The sequence below is a fragment of the Mytilus californianus genome, unplaced genomic scaffold (genome assembly GCF_021869535.1).
Source record: "Mytilus californianus isolate M0D057914Y unplaced genomic scaffold, xbMytCali1.0.p SCAF_1, whole genome shotgun sequence".
Classification (NCBI taxonomy): Eukaryota; Metazoa; Mollusca; class Bivalvia; order Mytilida; family Mytilidae; genus Mytilus; species Mytilus californianus.
In genome coordinates, this window is record NW_026262581.1 from 76,621,600 (window position 1) to 76,637,647 (window position 16,048).

Consider the following 16,048-nt stretch of genomic DNA (forward strand, 5'->3'; position numbering starts at 1 on the left):
CAAGTGGGGACCACCATAATGCTCATACAAGTACAAACTCGGTGCTAAGTCTCATACAGTGACATCACAATCTAACAAAAGAGAGCAGGACTGCGGTTACTACAATTACAACATATCTGTGGTCATCTGTGACACAGATATGTCATAGTGGTCAACCAGCATCAGAAATTTTTTTGAAGTTTACCACTTGGAACCCTTGGTTCAATAGATTCCTTATAAGTAGCATCCCTTTATCAAAGAAATCATGATTGGAATATTATGTCAACTGAGAGTTATACACTTCATATACAGCCTCTGGAATGGTGCTACATAAAAATAGAAAGTTCACAATTGGATAGCTAAAATCATCCCTTTTGTCGTAAAGTTTTGTTCTCAACTGACCCTCATTGTCAATTTCTAGATGTAAGTCAAGATATGAGGTAGATTTAACTGTATATGTGGTTTTCTTTCTTTATTTCAAGTTTGATGGGATAGATGCATTCAACATAGTCAACAAACTTTGAATTATTCAGTGAGAGGACATCATCTATATAGCAGAATATGAAGTTAAAAGATACAACTTGCATTTTGTCATTCTTCCTGAGAAGCTCCAGTACGAAGTCTGCCTCACATAAATAAAAGAAGAAGAGCACAGTTGGTTCTCATAGGAATGTTGATTGTTTGTTGAAAAACACATCCTCCAAACATTACAAATATTTTGTCAATAAAAAAACAAGCATCTTGATGATGTCAGTTTCAGAGAATTATTTGTGTGAATCAGATTGGCTGTTTACAAAGAATGATTAATCCCTTAAGCTTCCTAAAACAAAATATTCGTATTTACATTGCTCATTCTTTTTCATGAAACATGCTTTTACTAATTCTATCCTTAAGAATAGTGAGTTTTAGTGTAAGGGTAGAGAAGTAAAATATTCTTATACTATTGCAAGAGAAAAAGAGAATTAGCATATATACTCTAACAGATCTTTTTGTTGGAAGAAATCATTTCTAAACTCTTCTGAAAAGATAAATGAAAGAATTTAACATGGATAAAAATATTCTCTAGTTAAAATAAGAATTTTGAATTAAAGCTGTGAATTAAAGCCTTTTAATAATACTTCCAAAAATTAAATGAAGCATAGAAATCATCAGTCTTTACTAATCACCATGTATATAACAATTAGTCAACAGTAATGTAGGAAAACACTTAAGTCAATGTAAAACTGTCAGGATATTCAGCAATTTTTTGTATTTGTTAAATGTACCAGAATAATTTTGGCTAGAACTACATAGAAATTAGTAGAAATCTTACGCAATTTGGAGAGAAATGAAGGCTATAAATGTAAAACTGTAATACATCAAATGTTAGGAGGAAATCATTATACAAAAAATGTTTAATTACTGCAGGAAATTTACATTTTTAGAACGATGTTAGAAGTGACAAATTCTTAACAGTATGGTTTTTGGTATTAGTTAAGACACAAAAATCACACTTAACAATTCCTGTTGCTTGTTTTACTTAGATCTCTTCACATTAGAAACTCAATAAAGTTCATTACCCAAGTAAAATCAAGGTTCTTGTATGATGATGATGATGATGGAAACAGATGGATGGCAGTTTAACGTCCAGCGGCAAATTAGATGCATATTCAGGACAAGAACATGTAAATGTTATATGAATATTAACCCTGTTTTGTATTAGACCAACACCTGAGCTGGATTTTTCATGTACTAGTTCAAAAGGTAACAGTCAGCAGGAAGACATGGCACCCTACTCCGACACATTTTTCTGACTCTGAGCCGACCAGTCTGTGCTCTTACTCCTTAAAACTGCATGCTTAGAGAAGGAGCAGCACATACCAATTCTGAAGTCTTTTGTTTGACCCAGCCAGGGTTTGAACCCATGACCTTCCACACTTGAGGCTAACATGCTACCACAAGACCACTGAGGTAGTTAGGTTCTTGAATGAAAATTTGGATATTGCTTGTTGACTTTTCAAAATTGTCAATTGCTTTAAGGAATATAAAATATCTTCTGTACTAGCTATTTAACCGTTTACAAATTTTGATTTCCTGGATAGGGCCAAATTTATGGAAACTGCCATACAAAAGGCTTTATGCAAAATTAAGGTTATGAACTGAGAAATACTTGACCCTTTCAATACTTACAATTTTTAACAATTACACTTTATTTGTTGTTATAATAAAGTTAATGTTTTAAATACATAAAAGCCATTAATCATACTGTTTATTAATTATTTGCAGCTAATAAAAGTAGTTTTTATTATAACTTTAAGAAAAAGTTCACCCTAAAGAGTTTAAATGGATACAAGTGTTTTATTAGTCTGCTGCTGAGTACACACTAAACAAAATGAACTTGAAGTTACCTTAAACCACCTTTTATATAAAAAGCAATAAAATAAATTGTATAACTTCAAGTGACAAATACTTGTTTGTAATGACAAATTTGATATTGTGTTATGATAACAATATGGTTTTAACATTAAATATAAGGTGACAGATTTCGTAGATGTGTATCTCATGTTGATAAAACAAACATAACTCTCCATCCAAGTCACAATTTGTAAAAGTAAACCATTATAGGTCAAAGTACGGCCTTCAACACAGTGCCTTGGCTCACACTGAACAGCAAGCTATAAAGGGCCCCAAAAATGACTAGTGTAAAACCATTCAAACAGGAAAACCAACGGTCTAATCTATATAAAAAACGAGAAAAGAGAAACACTTATGAACCACATAAACAAACGTCAACCACTGAACATCAGGTTCCTGACTTAGGACAGGTGCAAACAAATGCAGCGGGTTTAAACATTTTAATAGGCGCCAACCTTCACCCTACCTGAAATAATAGTGTAACATCACAACATAGAGAGACACACTATAAAATATCAATTGAAATGGCTTAACTCAATCAAAAAAATGTATTACTGAACAAACAGCTACGTCACTCTTTGAAATTAAACTGTACAGCTTTAAACATATTAAAGGCGTACTCATTTGTCCACATTAAACTGCACGTGTACAGTGGTCTCAAAAATGTAAAAAAAATTAGAGCATTAATATTTTAAATGCAAATGTAATGCAATACATAAATAAATCATGAGTCAACACAAATAAAGACTTAAGAATCAACTGTTTCCCTGCTGCTATAAGTAAACCCCTTTCATGTACAATTTCAATTATGCTGTAAGCTAGAAATCCTTGTAAGATCTGTAAAAAGATTCCTTATAATTATACTTGAGGAAGATGCTACAAGATATTTTTTTAAAGCTGATTACGTGTTCCCAGGAAAAGCTGATTATAGTTGTATTGATGGGTGCAGTCTTCCATAATTTTTACATCGTTCCAATTATTATCTTCATCAAAACTACTATTCCGACATACTTTTTTTTCTTAGATTAACAGCCATATATTGTACCACTGATTCATACCAGATTTTGTTGCTATTCAAAGTTTAACAGCCTGAGAAAAAAAATACACCGGAGCAAACTTGAAAAATACATGCTGTTGCATAACACATTGTTTCGTGTTCAGGGACGAGAAACAATAATTCACAGGAAATTAAACAGATAATGATGAGATGATACAAAACCATTACGCTGTCATTTTGTGTGAAGAGACGGAAATAAAATGTCAAGACACCATATGCACGCACTTTAAAATTTGTATTTTACTGTGTTAAATCCCTTGTTCTTAACTAAATTAAATCTTAAAAAGGATAAACAGCAAATGAGAATTACAAAAAAAACAACGTTTGTGGCTTAGTCTGTTGTGGATCTGTAATATGTTTTTATATGTCAGGGAAATGGCAATTTTATACATTGATTCAATTATGTAATTATTTGACAATGACGGGTCCTGTTCAATATGTTTCCATGATGTCTTGAAAACCATGTCTTTAAATGCATATTGATGGAATAATAAGAATGTTTATGGTGATACAAGTTGTATTAAAACTATAACAAGTGCATTATCTAAATTATCTCTTTAGACATGGCAGCATGGCTGTATATAGATTTACCATTAAAGTACTTTTTTTTTGCTAGAAAGATTTGAAACAGAGTTATTCACGATTTCCTACATGAAATTTTTTGTTCATTACATATATGTATTTGTAGGCATTTGAAAATGTCATATTTAATGTCCATTTAAAATAAATTCTTTCGTAGAAATTCCATAAGGGAACATACTTTACATTATTGTAGTATATAAACCAATTTGTTTTTTACACTACAAACAATATACCATAACATTAAAATATGAATAAAATGAGATGTGTCAATAAGATAACAACCTTTCAACACCATTAACCACTAAAAGATATCTTATTACATGTAAAAACATTTTTAGTGAAAAAGATATTTTTTACTATTTTCTTTCTTCTTAAATTTGAACTAGAGAGGATGTAGTTAAAATAATATTCGCACAAAGCAGTCAAGAGATAAACATGAATGTGGAAATGAGCATTGCACCTTTACTGCACGAATTAGACAAATATAATCAATATGGCTGAAATATTTGGTACTATCTTCAGGTGTGGATCCAGGATTTTGAAAGGGGGAGAGGGGGCTGGGCACACTGGTAAGCCAACATTTGGAGTGATACTTGTAAAAAGTCATACATTTATCATATATGAGGCTGCATAACTATATGAAGAGAGCAGGCCCCTGCGCCCCTCCCCCTCCTCTTGATCTGCTTCTGATATTTTAAAAGAATTATTGCACTAATTGAAGTATATTGACCTGAGCAGTATATCATATTGCAACAGCTTGTGAGCTTGAGGATGTTAGAGCTATAACAATATTTATACATACCTATGGCAGCTATGCTCCAGATATCTACAATGTGAGTAGTTGTATTTGAGGCTTTGTCAGACTTTATATCTTCTTTGTTCCATAAAATCTTTGGAGCTTTATGTCTGTGCATGTAGGACCCCTCCTTCTCAAATTCTTCACCCCAAGGATTCCAACCATTATCATCATCCTCTGTGATTTCTGAAAAAAAGTAACCGATGTTTAAAAATTATTTTGTCTTCGCTAAAATGCTTCATGACATTAATAGTTTACAAATCTTTTAATCTAATGTAAAGACATTTTACATGACCTAATGACTATTCTTTAATTACTTTACAAAGACAAGTAAAATTAAATTTCAAATATAGTACTCAGGGCTGATATGCATAAAACCACTTAAGTTAAGATATCCAATCATAGTACTAATTTATCATAGGACATGTATAAAAATCTGTCAGTTCTGAACAAATCTTAACTTAAGTAGTTTTATGCATATCAGCCCTAAGCTTCAGTTGTCAACATATATTTGATCCTACTAACAGACATTTCTCTAGGAACTTTGTTATATACAATGTTCATTAGATGCAGTCTTCGTGCTTAACCACAGGCCCAACAGCCCAGGCTTGTAAAATTGCTTTCAGCCTGTAAAAATGTAAAAAGTCTATGTATTAACCATAAATGTAGCAAGGAGCAATCAAAGCAGCCCATCATCTAGAAGTCAAAGTGCAAAATCTCCAAGAGGCTATTAAAGAGCTGCCACCACTGCTATATTTCAAAGGACATAAAAACACTTTAGATAGAACTAGAGACACCATTGAAGAGGTTCTCACTTTGGATGGGCACATTAATATGTTGAGAAGTTTAACAAGCTTTTGAGCACTCAAATCATGATTGTTTCTGTATTTTAATGACAAAATCAATACCAGTAAAACACATTACAACTAACATGACTAAAACAATTCTAAATAAAACTAAATAACAATGTTTTTCATTATTGAACAGGAAATTGAGGAATCATGATTTCTTACACTCTAATACTAGTCACTGTACTTCCATGTAGATTTAATACTGACTAAGCATCATGAACCTGACTCAAGAAAACATCCCTCAAATACCAAAAGTAAATTAGCTGTTCAAAAATTCTAATTTTCAGCCACTACATGATCATGCACAGATTCTGGGAAATATTGAAACTTATAATGGTGAAACTGTTAAAAATAAAAAGTATAATACAATGTTTCCTTTTTATTATGTAGGCGAAATTCAAATTTTTGTTCAAGAAAATGAAAATCATCTGATTGTACTTTTATCCTTTAAAGACATTATATATAGTAATCAATATTAAATGTCAACTAAAGAAGAAAAAGGATAAATGGTGTAAATCAGGAAATCTCTTTGATATCACGCTAATGTCAAAGTTTAATTCACATTTAATTGTCATCATTTTTGCCAATATTTTTCTTTTAAGATAAAATCTCCAAGACAGTCAAAGGTATAATAATTGTTATAAACCGAGGTAGAATTTTTTTTAAAAAGACACAATCTCAATTTGTTTTTTTTTAACTGTCATGACTCTGTGATGAGGCCTAATAAAAAAAATACCTGTGTTTTTCTTTAACATGCTGAAAAAAAATAAGGGTAAGTATATAAGCAAATATTTGTTTAAAAAAATTTTTGACTGGTTTATAATAAGAGGGGTAAACAGTCTGACTTTAATTAATAGTGCTAATTTCAAAAAGAAAAAAACAAATTTGAAATTAGGGTATACCAGGTACCTGAGGCACTAAAAATTAGGGTAGATAGGGTTAGTGGAAACACAAGTATCTTTTTATAAGGCCTAAGACATCATGATTTGCATAATTTTCTGTGACATGCATACCATACTAAATTGATTACAAGTAAAAATTTCAATTTAATATGTGTCTTTCTAAATTGACAAGATAAAAGTGGGAGGTGAAATTCATTTAATTCAAATTGGACGTGACATTTTAATAAGAGCAAATCATGTTAAAAAGCAGACAGTTTGATTAAAAGTCAGATCCATCAGAAATCTAATTTAAATGTAAATTCCTGAAGAATTTGTTATCAAAGGACTTTGTTTTTCCATTCCTTTATTCTAGTATATCAAAGATTTCTATTGGCCGAGGTTAATAAATAATTCACTTGGTGCATGCTGAGCATAAATATTCATATTGTCTATTATCATAGCATGCATTCTTTGAATAATTAATTACGAGATAATCATAATACGTAATTTAAGATAATACACAGTGGGTTATGAAGAAGACATATAGTTCATAATGAACACAACCTTTTTAATGTTTGAGATCAAGATAATTTGCTGTTTACTCTTATATCCAGCAACTCTTTTCACAAAAAATCTTTGGAGTGAAAACACCTGAAAGCTGTGACTATTTCAGTATAACTTATGATCAGTTAAGATTAATGTAAAAGAGTTGCTTTTTGTTGGATATCTGAAACTACATAGATATTGTCTAAAATACTGTTGACAAATAAAGACAAAGCTTACATTTAAAAGTAGAATTCTGGTCTTATTTACAGCAATCAAATGAAACAGGTGCTTATATATACATTTCAGTACACATGACATTAATATATATTATCTAAGGAAATTTAAAAGGAGAAGTATACCCCCATGCAATACTAACTTTTCCATGGTATTTATTATAAGTTATATCAATAAACAACTGATAAAGGAATTCCATTTTCAATTTTTCAACTATAGTTTTCTAATATGTAATATTAGCTGAAATTATTTAGGATTGTTTGTTTCAGACTTCAAAATTGTAAAGGTGTGAAAACATCTTTGTGTGCCACACTCTACACACTGTTATTATTGGCCAACTTAAGGCTTGACCATTATCAAGATGTAATATACAGCTATGTTCCCTGTGAAAGAGGGAGGGACACAAATAGTAGAATAATTATTATTAAGATTTAAAAATTTCAAACCGCCTTTGAAAACAAAATTTTCATTTCAACCATCATAAAATGTTATTTTTTGTAACTCTAACAGCTAAAATTTTTCTGTTGTACATGTTTTTTTCATTTCATTCAAAACTGAATTAAAAGTACAGAACTAACGATTTTTTTAAAAGTGTAATCACTGAAAATAGTTGTATCTTCCCTTTATAAAATATAAATCAATTTAGGATTTAACCATTAAAGTTAGGTGTACAAATATAGATATTTTACAATGTTAGTCATTTATCTTAATTAAATTTAGACTTTTATCTTCTGGGATGATGGGCCATTCTTAAATCATAAGTGTTCTTAATCCAGCTCTGAAAGAAATTTAAAGGATCAAATTTATTGGGCCATAAAGTTTATATAACAGTCTGAAAAACAAGTGTAGGTTTTAATGACATGAATTGTATCCCCTTGTTGTATGTAATCAAGAAAGTGGAAAATTAAATCTTTCTGCCTCCAGAAATTTAGATGGTTTTACTCAATAATTAAATTTGGAGTTCATATTAACTTTATTTTTTTGTTCAGTTGTCTAGACTCCATGAAGTAAAAAGTGTTAGTTTTGAGGCATCAATTTGAAAGATTCATAATGAAATTTTATCATAGAGTTTCTATTCTTGTTAATGGCATTAGAACACTGATGGACACCTCTGCATACCAATTACAGACTAAAACTTATTGCATTATCCTTTCAAACATTTCCACTAGTGGATACATGTTACATGTATTTCTGACTGAGATACAAACAATCAGATCAATTTTGTTGATTTTGGACACTTCATTGTGCAACAAAGGTTATGAGGCAGTCTGGCTTTAAAAATATTTCATGATACAGGCCTTAAATACTGAAAGTACCCAAAAGACATACTCAGAAGGGACCAAAAGCTGTGTAATTAAAAAAGTCATTAAATTAAATACAAATTACGAATCAAAATGTGTTTGTTGTAAGAATGAACAAACAAACTGACATTTGTAAGCCTTCATTTTATTTGTAATAACATTCAATAGAAAGAAAAGGAAAGGAAGGGGTGTAATTATTCAAAATCTGTACATGCACATGACAAAACAATCATTTCTGTTCTTCATTTCAAAATCACATTGAGACCTTCAATACCAAGGTGAAAGCTCACACTGCACTGCAAGTTCAAGATTGTCCCTGAGTGGAGCTTAAGTTGCTAAATGTCTATAACATTTTTAAAAGCACACAAATAAAATTAACAATATATAGGGTTTACTTGTTTTATGTATGAGCTGACATATCTAGGACCTTCCTTTACCAGTGGTCTCGTTAGCCCAAAATAGAAGGGCGCCGCGCCCTGGGTGCCCTCAGCCGCGCCCTGGGTGCCTTCATCCGCGCCCTTCTGCCCTGATGCCTTTTCCCCAAAAACCCTTGTGCCGTTTTGGTAAAATTGCCTTTTGTTTCATCGATTTCTTATCACAAAGTTAAATTACATATATGACACCAGGTGATTGCCCCCAGGTTTCATGCATTTTTGTCATTTTCAATGGAAATTCTGGAAAACAGCGTTATCTATTAAAAAATCCGACATTAATATTTCAAAGTGCTTTTGATAAGTTACTATTAACATCTGTTCTAACAGATTTCCCTATGTCCATACAAAATAGCATTATTTAGAAGACAGAATATGCAAAAAATGCTGACTTCTTGTAAATTAGAAGTTGTCCGTCCTTGACCTTTTGTTGTGATTTGACAGAAACTGCACCATACGAATTCTTGACGACCAGGCAAAAAAGGTAGTGCAGATGATGTGCTTTCGAATGGTATATGATTTAGCCGTATGTTAGGTGGGTGCATTAAAAATAAAATTTTATGGTTAATGTCACTCGTCTATCTGTCACAGTGTATGCTAAACTATGAGATGTTTAGTTTATGTTGTTTTTTTGGGAAAAGGGGAGGGGGTGGGGGGGGGGGGGAATAGTAAGTTAATTTGCCTCTATTGGTTTATAGTGATGTGATGTATGAATGTGTATTGACATGTTTTATGAACATGTCGTATGAATTACATTTTCTAATGCAAATTTTATAGAATAAATAATCAAAACGACAACTTATGCATCTTTATTAACAACATATACAGTAAAAAAAAGAATGTGAACTCGTGATACACACAGAAACATAGACAAAAGAAATGAGCAGTGCCTTTTCCTTTCATAAAAAAGTGCCATGCCCTCCACTGGCACCCTGCCCCTTTTGATTTCTAGCTGGAGCACTGTTTACTGTTTTGGTTAAGAGATTTTTGTGGAAATAGCTTGTATGAATGATTTTTACAGAAAACAGATGTCTATTGTGTTGTTTTAAAAGTAGCTGTCTCTTTGAGGTGTACCCAAAATTCCCTTTTTATTCCTAGTCCATCCCAAATCTATAACTGTACTAATAACTGAATTACAATTAAGCATTCATCCACTGACATTGTGCTTGGTCATGTTGACCTTAAATACTGTAGAATTCACATCCTTATCATTTCTCCTCATATCTATCATACAGAATATTGATGAGACTTTTAATTACAGATAGAGAATCAATGAGTTTCCATCAAATAAATTATGTTGTTTCCTAGATAATTTGCATGCACTTTAAATGATTTATGCACTAGGGTATTCTGGATACATTTATTCAATTCAGAACAGTTATTGATGTAGAAGGGACTATATCAAGAAAAAACTGTGGAAAAAAGTGTTATTTCAAAATTTTCAAGAAAACATGTTTTACACTTTAGAAAGCTTTCACCACAAAAACATAGAAAACAAAAAGTAGGACTTAAATTCATCTTTGACATTTGAAACACAAGTGAAAACTTAACATCACCATATGACAGAGAAATTCTTTCAGGAATAAATTATGAAGCTGGCCATGGTATAAAAGTCAAATAAGGAAATTTACACATATTTCAACGTAACACAAAAATACCAACATCATACAAATATTAAGATCAATTTCTAACAACAGAAACAGTATTAAACTTTGAGAACCCAGAAGTGGCTTGACAGACCTCTTGAAAATCAATGAATTCATCGTGACATGGAGGTATTATTGTAAAATAAATACGTCTTTCATGGCAGTGTAAATGATTAGGCAAAGTTAGTGTTGCAAGCATTTAATTTTTGGAAGAAGTTATGAATGATACTTAACTTTTTGAAATTGATTTAAACAGTTCTTTTATTATTTCCTCGTACAATATATAAATATATAACAGGTCTTTCCTTGACATTTGAGAATTGAACAAAACAATACAAACTGTCAGATATGAAAATGCTTATTGATTATCACAATATATTAAGGAACAAATTTGTGTGAAATTCCTTCTGAGAATGGAGATTCTGTGTGACTGACAGGAAACACAAGAAATAACAGGCTCTACCAATACCAATTATATAAAAGGTGTTATCATAAATTGATCAATGCTTTTTTTTCTAAGTGCTTCAGTTAACTTAAATTTTACAAGTATAATACTAGTTCATAATATTTCATAAAACTGATAAATGTGTCTTTATCTGGTTGGGACTTCCCCTTCCTACCTTAATTCATTTTAGTTGATTTTTTGTACTATCAAATTCCAGGTTTAATATAATAATCTGCATGTCTAAGTATGTTATGGGTTTCCATTGCTCAAATTGACATCACAATCCACAGTTCTTTGAAACCAGGATAAAAGTAGGAATTAATGTTTTCTCCTTCATTTTAAATTCAGAAAAACTTATTTTCAAAAGCACCAAACATTTTCTGCATTATTCTTAAAAGAATTACCTTATGATATTTTTCTTCTCCTATTTCAATATTAAGAAAACCTAATTCTAGTGCATTTCCTACACAATTGATAGGAACTGCATATATATCGTGTGAAATAACGTTTGATCACCAAGTAATTGATACCTTTTACACCTTAACTTGATCAAACATGATTAATTCTGTCATCTCATCAATTTTTAATGAAATCAACATCAATATCTCTACAAAACTTTTGCTATATAACTGGTGATGATTCACAATATATCTTGTATATACTGTACATTCAAAGGTACTTTTATTTGTGGACTGCAGTAGACAAGACATTTATTTGTATTGGTTTTCATATTGGATCTTAAATTTGTAGTTTACAATCAACCACAATAAACAAAAAAAATGTCCTGTGTTTTAAAATTAAAAAAATGAGCCGTTGTAATTGTATTTTCATCTGGCTGTTTAACCTCCAAATTGTAAAGGGTACGTACGTCCTTAATGACGTTTCAGGGCGTAGACATTTTGTCTTTTAACTTTTTTTGTTTGTTTATTTTTTCCCCATCATGTACTGATGATAATACAACTAACTATTAATGCTGGGAATAAAAGTTTCTGGACATGCTGGATGAAAAAATGGTCTCCTTAGAGAAAAATAGAAGACTTAATTTATACCATCTTTTTATATATACTCATATTGGAAGCAAGTAAGTTTAATATTAGCCATAGAAAAGAGATCTAGAGCAAGGGTAGTAGGGGGTGATGGTAGCAGGTATATGAGTTGGCTGGCACATAGTAGGGTTTTACACTATGTATTTCTGATATATCAATCCACATAAATCTATATTTGAATATGATATCTATTATTAAATATTTGACTGTTTACTTGAACCTGTATAAATTATCTAACCTTTTTCTTTATCTGTTCTACTTTTTCTTTTTTATTTAAGATAACCTACGAAGTTACTTGGATGTACATTTTAAAGTTAACCCTACATGTATATATTTAAAAATGTGGGTAAAATTGTTTAAATTGAATTATACAAAAATGTCACTCTAAAATTTACCAACACTAGACACAGGTCTTGTATTTTGTGTAGTTCCAAACTGTGTACTGTTAAGTTTCTTTAAACTCATACCAAAGACTAAAAATTAATTGTTTACTTTTATTATTGTAGATGATTTAACACATGACAAAACATAACGTGCCACATCATTTAACACATGACAAAACATAAAGTGCCACATCATTTAACACATGACAAAACATAAAGTGCCACATCATTTAACACATGACAAAACATAAAGTGCCACATCATTTAACACATGACAAAACATAAAGTGCCACATCATTTAACACATGACAAAACATAAAGTGCCACATCATTTAATGCTATTTCAGGAAAGGCTCAGCATACAAATAATGCCCTCAGAATTTATAGTACTACATGTACATGTATGTAGTTACAAATGTATAATTAATATGATCCTAACCTTGTCAATTGTTTTCAATAAAAACATTGCACAAATAACTGAATATACAATACCCAGAGGCTCTTTTCACAAAAAAATGTTGCTACTAAAAACGATAGTTTATATATATACACAAAAATGTTCATGATTGACAAGAATATCATAAGATTTTTTGGAAAAGTTTGTTGTTGGTCTTTTCTTTTTTAAGCTTGTGCTACAAGTATGTAGTAATAAATGATTATCTGTAATGAGAAAGGGGGTTCTTACCCATTTGTTTTACAAATGGATCCTTTATCCTTATCTTCATTAAAGTATCTGGTGTCTAGCTAGTTATGAAAACCTTATTCTATTTTCCAAAAATCTCAATTGGAAGAGCTCTATATTTTGATAGTAAAATTAGATACAAAATTTTTCAAGTAATCGCAAGCAGACAGTAGTACTTGATGGGGAAAAATATGAGTATGTAACAGTTGAGTCAAGGGTTCCACAGGGGTCAGTTCTTGGACCAAGTCTTTTCCTGTACTATATACATGATATTCCAACTGGTCGTACATCTAGAGTGCGTTTATTTGCAGATGACACCATAGTTTATTTGGCAATTAAATCAAATTCTGATTCATCTTCAGTACATTACAAAAAGATCGTAACAAATTGGTATCATGGGAAACTATGTGGAAAATGGCATTCCACCCAGATAAGTGTAATGTTATCTCAGTCACCAGAAACAAAAAAAAACAATCACATTTAACTACACATTACACAATCATTCTTTAGAATTTGTAACAACAGCAAAATATCTAGGGGTAACCATCAGTTCAAACCTTAAAGGGATGCGCACATAAACAACATATGCAAGAAAGCAAATAGCACACTAGACTTTCTAAGGAGGAACCTAAATATAAGCTCAACATCCATTAAAGAGCAGGCATACAAGATCATCACTAGAGTATGCTTGCTCTGTTTGGGACCCTTACTTACAACAAGACATAGATAGCATTGAAAAAGTTCAAAGGAGGGCTGCCCGTTTTGTTACCAACAAATACAGAAACACCTCAAGCGTTGGTAACATGTTACAACACCTTGAATGGCCAAGCCTCTCTGACAGTAGAAAAGATGCACGATTGGTAATGCTATACAAAATAGAAAATGAAAAGGTTGCAATACCTTATCAAAGTACTGAAGTACTGAACATCGGATAACCACAAGTTTTTGAGAATGGTCACAAGCACTTGTCTCAGAAAAAAAATCACATCTCTATACATGTACATGAAAGTAGGAATGTCAACTCGGTGAAGATTTACTAATCAAGTACTCGCTCGGAAATTCATCTACGAAATGGAAACACAAAATATTTTACATATTGTGGGACGTTGTCTTATGGACGTAAACCCTCAACATTATTACCCAGGACTAGATAATAGTCCTAGGACATTTATATGGTATTATGTAAGCTGGCAATGATCTAATCAATTAATTAATAAACATCTATAGTTATACATGTATATATAACATAGTTTGAAAAGTACTATAATCAACCAATTTTTACCATGTTAGAAATTTTGTGGATAGTTTTTTGCAAAAAAAAGGTGGGATACAGTCATTCTTACACAGAGCTTATGCATGCAGCTGTTACACATCCAATTATCAGTTTTATGTACAAGCCAATATATTTGTAGTAATTACACCCTCCTACATTAGCTCTTTTGAATTATTAATTTCAACAGTTTTAAGCTAAATCAAATGGGTCATAAACAAAATTTCTACATGTTATTCTTGGAGAAGCGCTTCATTATTCCTAATGCATTTTGTACATGTGATCATCTGTGGCATTAGTAAAACCCTGGTCACAGAAAGAGAGGTGCTGTTGGGAGTGTTGATGCTTCCTTTTAGTTTTTCATTAGCGGTATATGTGTATGGTGCAATAAAAAATGAAACCCTTACCAATTTTTTGGCACAAAAAGTAATATTAAATTGTTACATGTATACTGGCAACAGCATTTTTCATTAAAGAAATAAAAAAAAGTTTTACATGTACATGTATAACTTGTTTTTTGCAATGTTGGTAAATATACAACTTTTAAGATAGCAGAAAACAGATACATTTTCTCTTTTATTTTCATAACTTCCAGTTGGATTCAATTTTAGTTAATAAAACAATGCACTGGGGTAAAAAAAAATTGTTTATACATTATATATGAGTTATATTTTCTTTTTGTGTTTGTCAAAAATCATAAATGATCAGATGTACATGTATATATGTAGCCATTTGATTTTACAATGTATCTAAACTCTAAAGAAAAGAAAGAAGTGTATGTTTCTTTTTGTTCAGTATATTTAAAAGTAACAATCAGAAGTCATGGAAGTACATTTGTATATGTAGTTACAAACTGAATTCCGTTTTTACCATGTTGGACAGTGCATCTCAATATTGTATATACATAAATTTTTATTTTTATTTCTCATCAATTTTTTTAATTCTAAACATAAACATGTATAAGGCCGCAACAAATAATGTTTAGTTTTTTTTTAAGGGATTTCATGAGGTTCGGTGAATAATTTTGTTGTTCTTGGATAAACAGATGTAAAGTGATTGAATCACCAATTTAAAATCAAATTGACCTGGCAGGCAAACTGAAATGACATTACATCAAAACTTCACAAAAAAAAAGCAAAAAAATTTGTAAAAACCTTCTTATCAGAAATAAATTAAATCATCCATTCAAAAAAAAATGCTTCTTCAATTTCACTACACCTGTTCTTACCTGTGAGTGCTCTAATTCTCTGTAATTCGTAAGACGACTTTTCTAATCTGTGTATGACCAACAGGTATCCAGTATAAAACGATACAAAAAAATAGGTAACAAGAATAAAAAATGCCACAAGTTTACAGTTCCACCTCATCTCGGAGCCATTTGGCTCAGTAATGTTTGTTTACGTTTCTTCTTTCACTTTCGATCGACACATATCGATATGGATTACACAAGAATATGTCAAACTCGTAAACGTTTGAAAGTTTGTACCTGCGTAAACGTGGGATTCCCCCGGAAGTAAAACGCGA

The 16,048-nt window shown here is 31.1% G+C and overlaps 1 protein-coding gene and 1 long non-coding RNA gene across 2 annotated transcripts in view; both read right to left on the minus strand.

Annotated features, from left to right (window-relative positions):
- LOC127707624 (ribitol-5-phosphate xylosyltransferase 1-like) overlaps positions 1–16,008 on the minus strand; it is an 83,575-nt gene extending 67,567 nt beyond the window's left edge. The window contains exons 1-2 of the mRNA XM_052212241.1: positions 15,753–16,008; positions 4,815–4,994 (exon numbers count right to left, since the gene is read on the minus strand). Of these exons, the coding sequence (XP_052068201.1) occupies positions 4,815–4,994; positions 15,753–15,891 (319 nt within the window). The 5' untranslated portion in view covers positions 15,892–16,008. The remainder of the gene's footprint in view (positions 1–4,814; positions 4,995–15,752) is intronic.
- LOC127707833 (uncharacterized) overlaps positions 1–16,048 on the minus strand; it is a 164,265-nt gene that overhangs the window by 71,262 nt on the left and 76,955 nt on the right. The gene's annotated exons all lie outside the window — the stretch shown is intronic.